At 39.1% G+C, this 7,500-nt stretch overlaps 1 protein-coding gene across 11 annotated transcripts in view; it reads left to right on the top strand.

Moving 5' to 3' along the window:
• Window positions 1-7,500, top strand: part of LOC137969490 (uncharacterized) — a 22,089-nt gene that overhangs the window by 352 nt on the left and 14,237 nt on the right. For all 11 annotated transcript variants that reach the window (XM_068815759.1, XM_068815763.1, XM_068815756.1 and 8 more), the window contains exons 2-8: window positions 20-284; window positions 3,673-3,724; window positions 4,215-4,286; window positions 5,073-5,189; window positions 6,241-6,329; window positions 6,717-6,773; window positions 7,381-7,459. In XM_068815759.1, the coding sequence (XP_068671860.1) occupies window positions 150-284; window positions 3,673-3,724; window positions 4,215-4,286; window positions 5,073-5,189; window positions 6,241-6,329; window positions 6,717-6,773; window positions 7,381-7,459 (601 nt within the window). In that variant the 5' untranslated portion in view covers window positions 20-149. The remainder of the gene's footprint in view (window positions 1-19; window positions 285-3,672; window positions 3,725-4,214; window positions 4,287-5,072; window positions 5,190-6,240; window positions 6,330-6,716; window positions 6,774-7,380; window positions 7,460-7,500) is intronic.

The following is a 7,500-nucleotide window of genomic DNA, read 5'->3' as shown; positions in this document are numbered from 1 at the left end:
TCTTCCTGTATTTTTACAGGTACAACACTGCTCGGCTTATTACATTGAGCAAGTACCAAGAACAGAGTGTTCACACAGTAAACACAATCTTCCTCCATATTTTATCTCCATCATTTCCGCTCTGTCCGCCATCGAAACCAGTCACGGAAATGATCCACCGCTTGCTAGCAGTATGCCTTTTGTTCTCGCTGACAGCTGGGATGGACGAATTACAAAGATCAACTACAAGCGCAAGACATCGTTTTTGTACGTGCAAGGACTTTGCGGTGCGAATTGAGGTCATGGTGAGAGCCTGTCAGTTTTGTAATACGCATTTTTGTAGCTTTGTGTAACGATAGACGTTGCTATACTTTGCTTAAAACGTGACTCGAGGCATAAATTCGAAACTTTGCTTTTCTTGTGAATGAATCAATAAATGAATGAGCTCCATAGTTTAATAAATGGAGAAATTTAGGGGCATTCCAAGCCCACGAGTTGGCCTCATGAATTTTTCACGTGAGTTGTCCGAAAATAGGATTTCCCTATGATTTTCCTCTTTAGTTTCTGCCGTCAGTGGTTTGTAATTGTTCTTAAAGCCTCTTATTTGATATGATAAACACAGTGCCTTGGCTCACTAGGTAATTCAGTTTCTTCTTTCTGCTTGTATGTTTGTCCAAAATGGTTACAGTAGGTTGTTTTCGGTTTCAGAGAAAATGTATTAAAAACTCACCTGAAGTTCCTGGCCTAAAGCCACCGAGAGAAATCTATCCGAGTATTTCAGCCGGAATTCCGCTTTTACAACGATTGAAAGGAAGAAAATCACGAGTGAAGAGGCCGTTTTAACACGAGAAAAAAGACGAGAAGATTGTATAAAAGTTTAATAGAAAAATGTGGCGATAAACCGAAAGCCAAGAAATGGAATTTACTTTTCAGTTTTGATTGGACTTTGCAAATTGTAGCTTCAGGTTTTGCGAGAGAAAGTTATGGAAATTATAATAAACTGCTGCCAATAAATGCATGCTCTCTGACGAAACAAAAAATTCAAAAAGATACCCAAGACAACTTCTTTGCCTTGTCACGCATTCTTCTAGCGTGACATAGCCAAGAGTTGCTAATTTTGTCGATATCTATTCGGATAAAATTCGCTGGGTTGCGAAAACACTGTCCTGTTTCAAGTATTTCTCTTCAATTGATGAAAACATGAATTTAATTGATGCAAGGAGTCTTCAGTCGTTTCTTCCTTCAAATAGCAATTTCACCCAGGATATGGATACGTGCCTCATTAATTGTTGCACTTTGACAGCTTGTCATTGTGTAAAAGTACATTATGTTTTATTTTCTTAAAGAATACTCCGAAAAGAAGGAAGAACTGTGAAACTCACTGTAAAACATTTTATTTTTAGAACTCTTATATATGATCCCAAAACGCGTACAGTGCATTCTACGCGAAACTTTACGATACGGCGTTTATTAATATCACGTTAAGCAGCTCTGTGACAGCTTGTCATTGTTTAAAAGGACAATGGACTGTTTCATCATGTTTTATTTTTTTAAAGATTACTGAACTGATATATGATCCACAAAGGCGTGCACAGTGCATTCCACACGAATTCGAAACCGAATTTGTTAATATCGCCTTAAGTACAACCCTTGCCAGAAGCTTCTTGTTATCGGAACTGACCTGTCAAACTTTAATTTGGTGACTATGCCGGGTTAACACGAAAAACTACCATAATTGCACGGTAAAGGTAAAGGACTTTGTGCTTATTATTGTTGTTGTATTACTTTAATTTTTTTCCTTTTTTATGCGATTCACATCAAGTGCGTGAAATATAGGAATGATATTGTTGACGTCAGATAGATAGTTAGATAGTTTAATCTCAAATGCATTCGCAGCCCAAGGGCTGAATTACACATATTTACAATCAAAATTTTTAAAAAATTTATAAAACTATTTACACTTCTTATTATACTAGTAATTTACAATATTATAACATAATGATAATTAAATAAAATATATTGACTACAAATGTAACTTGATTAAAAAGTATCATCATTATCATTATTGTTATTATTATTATTATCGCGCGCCATAACAACAGTAAAAAGGGTATAATATCGATAAGAATCTAGCCATTAAACTTTCTTGCCATAGCAAATATAAAAGTGTTCATCGTTCTGGAAGTGCGAAGGTGTAGCCTATCGAAACAAAGGGTCTTTTGTTCCTGTGGCTGGAACATTTGGAAATTTGTAAACAGATATCATCCCTATTATCGAACAAAAAAATAAAACATACCTTACATATTTATGTAGGTTCCATGCATTTACAACGGAGAAACTTGACGGTTACTTATTACGGAAGATATCATTCGCCCAAGATCTTTAGAACGAACTCAACAAGGATCCTTCGATCTTTCTTGCCAATATCTAGTCTAAAAAAACAATTGAAAATCTTGACAATATTTGTGAGGATCCTCTACATTTGTGCTCTTTCTGATAAGGTAAGAAAATTGTTTGAAGCAAACCCTCAAAAACATTTAACAAAAGTCCTATAGAGTGTTCGCTCATGTGACCAGCAGCCATATTTGCATACTAAAACAAGAGAAGGAATTTCCATAAAAATACATTTCGATTGTCAAAAGAGTGTTTCTCTCCTTCAACATGGCCGCTGTATGGCCTCCGTCACATCACGTGAAAACACTCTATACATCAACTGTAAACCGGTTTCAATTTAGGGGATATTTACATGACACCGAGACAAACTTAGACCGGCATCAGTTCGTATCGGCCTCCATACATTTCTTTTTCTGTGTTTACATGAGACCAGTCTGGTGGGCTGACTTCTTCTCGGTTGCTGGACCGGTCGGAACAGGCAGCGTTTACACGAACGTGGTTTCAAATCGATACGGTTTCACGACTTCGAAAGACAACGCCACAAATCAAGAATATGATTGGTTAAAAAAGGAAAAATACTCGCGCTGCACGTGCAGCACACTGAATTTCCGTGCATTTCTTTGCTGTACTCCACAAAACAACAACGTGAAATCAACAAATTTTTGGTTTCGACGACAACGTGAGCATATAACCACCATGGGTCAGAAAATATGGTAACCCATGTGTGCGAGAAAATTTGGTTTTTGGTCACCGTACGACCGCAGGGCAATGTCACTAGTATCACGTGACCATATCGCGGGCTCAAGTTTACATCTCATCAAGGGTTTTCATTTGATCGCAGGCACAAGAAAGGTTAACTTATTGTAAGAATGAAAAACCCGGGAGCTCCGCTTTTAAATTATTAGGCTTGGCTAAATCTATATATTACTTCAAAAATGGTCTTTCCCTTCCAGTTACGGGATGGATCGCTAGTAAAAGACGGATAATCACGAAATACTTGCGATAGCGCTAAGTTGTCATTTGGATTCAGTTTTTCGTTGATGTTACTGTTGTCGTCGCTAAACTCCCAGATGTATGCTACGGAGAAGATTATAAGAGCCTAATGTTTGAGAACTCCCCTTGAAGGGCATTTTTTTATATAAGTGCATCCGATTCTCATTATCACTGTGATCACTGACTTTATACCGATCACTCATATTTAGAAATGACTCAAGTTAAGTTCTTGCCGTAACCTGTTTTCGATCTTTACGCGTCATGTTCCCATCTGATACATTATTGTCTTCCGTTTTGTTTTGTCAGGAATTCCTCGCTGTTCCATGTGATGAAATTTGTTCAGACAGAAGTAAAGAAGGTAATCACATCATAGCTTATTTAGAAATAAAGTCGAAAACGTAAAGGGTTTTTAAGTTCCTCATTTGAAGGGTCAGCACTTGGAGGCTGGAGTATTGGCAGTCAACAAGTACTAACGTACTAACGACATTTTTAAAGAAAAAAAGTACCTTTGAAAGGAGCTCATCATTGGTACATGTTCTGTTTGTTTTGTTTAACCCTTTCACCGCCCAGGGCTTCCCCATTGATGAGTAAATTCGCCTGGCTTTAGACAGAGTAAAATCTATAAGTGTCAATGGCATTTATGGCAGTGAAAGGGTTATGTTATGCATAAGTGACGTAAACAGACACCGTGTGCTTTGATTGGTTGAGAGGCACAAAACTTGGCAGAAAGGCTGTTCTTATTGTCTGATACCGGTAAATCCTTGAAGGGATAAGAAAGTTATAATTCCTGGGTCACAGCATGAGTTCCTGTCTACAAGTTAGTTTACCCTTTTGTCGTGGTTTTACAGATACTTCAAGGAGAAATCCTCTTCAGCTTCGCCGTCCACGAGTACGTCGACACATGAACAAAAAAGACTACGGTAAGTCTAACTGCGTGAAATATGCTGCAGGAATGCATTTATCGAAGATTTCTCGTGAATACTCATCTAATAAGAGACGCCGACACAGCGGCGATGATGGTATCCCTACACAGAGGAATAGCGGCCATAAAAATGGTATAAGAACAATATTACTCTCTTCCGGTAAGAAGTATGGCATTTGTCACTTCCGGTGTAGGTGTTTCCGGTGCTATTCTGGGTTTTCACATGACGTCACGGCCGCCATGTTGGAGCCCCTAAACAAAGAAACGGCGGCCATGTTGGAGCCCCGACCAAATCCTTCGGGAATTTAACTCTATTATTATGCAAACGTTTTCTTTTGTTCTCGTTGACAAACATGGCTTTTGATCACGTGTGAGAGGTGAATATCAGCATACAAGAAAAACAAGCTATGCCTTATTAGTATTCTTATATAAAGAATACTAACGAAGAGTGTTTTGTGAGGATAATAAGCTTATTCATGTGTCGTTTTATCGGTGTTTTGATAGGCTGTTAGGCTCATGAATTATTAATGAATTTTGGAAACTTGGTAATTTCACGTTGTTGTTGTGAAGGTTAAAATGCGCGCGGATCATGCAGCAATATTATTTTTTCCTCTTTTAACCAGTGATGTTATTGTTTTGTGGTATTCTTGTTGCCGACAAAGCTTCGTAGATCTTAAAGTTCCTAAGAGAAGAGCACCCGGGGACCTCACTCAAGATCTTTTCCCTCATCATTTGCTTAGCGTCAGGAAATGGTCTCTGCAATGCTTTTTTTCTTTTCCAACAGAATGTCTGATTAAGATAAAAGCTGATCCTCGCTTGATTGTTAGAAACGTAAACGTCACATTTCGGGAAAAAGGGAATAATCAAAGCTGGTATGCTGTGATTCAGTGGACGCCATTAGGTGAGGGAGAAGTATTGTTTTATTTGTCACTGGTTTTGTTTAGAGGTGCAAAATTGATTTTACAAAAACACTTTCGCGCTGATGTAGTTCGCTCCATTGTTGAGTTTCGGTCTTTTCTTTCGGATCAAAAGCATATCCATGGGACTCCATTTGCACAAACGTTTTTCGCTTTTATTCTCGCGCGTCTGTTCCCATGTAATATATAGAGGATATTACATGGCCGCGCGGGGATAGGAATTTTATCTTCTAGTGCTGAAAGTATCTCTCACGAGTGAGCGAAGCTCACTCGTGAGAGATATTTTCAGCACGGCCCAGTTGTTCGAAGGGTGGATAGCGCTTAGGTGTCGTCATGGTAACGAACACGATTAGCCAATAAACCTCGAGCTTCCTCGCTTCATTGTAAGATACTTTTGTGCTTTAATATAATTCTTCTCTTCTGCATTAACATTTTTATTGAAAATTTTGACATTATCATGATTTGTTTTTCATAAATTTCATATCTTGTTTCGTGTTACACAACATGCGTGTTTTAGCGGTTGGTAACCATTTTTTCATCATTTCATCATTTTCATCCCCGCGCGGACATGTGACATCCTTTATTTTCGTAACATTTTACACTTACATTTTTACACATAACACTAGCTACTCATGCTGATCAGAAGCTTATGACCTTGAAGCATGTAACTCGCAACTCTTTTCCTTGGAACAGAGCTGGGCATTTTAGGACACCAATTTTATGCCAAAATATGGACAAAAAATTAGATCGACGTGCTGCACGCGCAAATACACGAGCTACGTTACATCCAAATAAGGAGTTTTTTAAACTCAAAAAACCTCAGCTCTAATCCAGAGTTAAGCACTGCAAGGTCACGAGCTTCTGTGTTGATTTGGTAACCTTGTCATGAAAGGAAAGGAAAAGAACTTTATTTCAGTCTCTAGTCGATTTAGCGCTGGAGCACTAATTGGGGACACTGTAAAGTGAAATTAACAATGAAAGCAAATCAAGTCATCGATACCTTACGTTACCCGTCAAATTTGTTTCTTTTTGCAGCTTTTCCCAAACCCTGGGATGGATATTGTCTTAACTATTTTGGCAGTCTTGGTTCTTCCGTAAAACCGAAAAGCTCTTTCTTTTCAAAGGTATGGCATATGACAGAGTTCAACATGTAGAAAAGACATTGTGTGACAGCAACGAGAAAAGTTCGACGGTTAATATCATTGCCTCAGAATTTCTTCAGCACTTCCAAGAACACGTTTTCTATTTAGGATTCTAGGAAAGGCTCAAGCACCTATCAATGTTATGTCCCAGGGTGGGGTGTAGGGCAGACCCAGAGGAATTTGACATTATTGTGGAAGACAGAGTCAAATGCCCCACCTTCAGGCACCTACTGAATGTCAAATTCCCGCTCCCTGGGGTACCTTTTTTCTATCAGAGTCAAGCCTTACTGATTGAGAAGTTGGAAAGGGTAGTTCAGGCGTTCCGGTCCCTTTGTCAATTTTAACTTTTAACTTATCATAATTTTTCAGAACACAACAAGAATAAAAATTTCCCCTTCATGGAAGGAAAAGGAGATCCATGTAGTGGTGAGTTGAACAGTTGTAAATCGAAGTTCCAGGTTCTCAACGGCTCTTATGTCACAAGGATCGAGGTCCTTCCTGATAAATAGAACGGTGGATCGTTACGCAACTAGAACTGAGGATCCGTCCACCCTTGTCGTGTTGAAATCCCTCATAGCCTACCGAGCAGCCAAAATGTTTTTTTACCTCTTGATCTTTTTCTTGGCCCACACTGGTCAATAACCAACCAACCACCACAAGATACTTTTTGTAAAAGTCTTCTTAAACAAATGGTTTTCACGAGGGCTTTGAAGCTGTTTGGTAAGTAGTGAACGGTTTCGGAGGGAAGCAGCAAGTTCAGGGTTATGACCGCTCAACGAATAAATGAACAACGACCATTGAAGCCTAATCGTTGGATTGTTCTTTGATTTTTAACGCACCGGCAAGTCATCAGGCAACTTGCACATGACTGCGTCAGCAAATGTCTTGCGGGGAAAAACGGTTCGGCCAGCTTGGCTTGAATGCGCATCATAACTCCTCGCATAAAGATAGCAGGAAGCCGCTCTAGATTCCTCCAAGTAAATTGTCCTCCCCTCCTGGCTCCACATTTATAGCAGTATTCCTTGTTTCACAGATCTTCGGCCTGTCGACGTTCGGCAGCGATACAGACCAATTACAGACGGTGCTCTTTCGGTCACCTAAGGTGACTTCAAGTAAGAAATCCATTCTTATTACTTTGCACCGATTCTAAATT

This window comes from Montipora foliosa, chromosome 9 (genome assembly GCF_036669935.1).
Source record: "Montipora foliosa isolate CH-2021 chromosome 9, ASM3666993v2, whole genome shotgun sequence".
Classification (NCBI taxonomy): domain Eukaryota; kingdom Metazoa; phylum Cnidaria; class Anthozoa; order Scleractinia; family Acroporidae; genus Montipora; species Montipora foliosa.
Note: the sequence above shows the minus strand (reverse complement) of the source record. Positions and strands in the feature narration are given on the sequence as shown.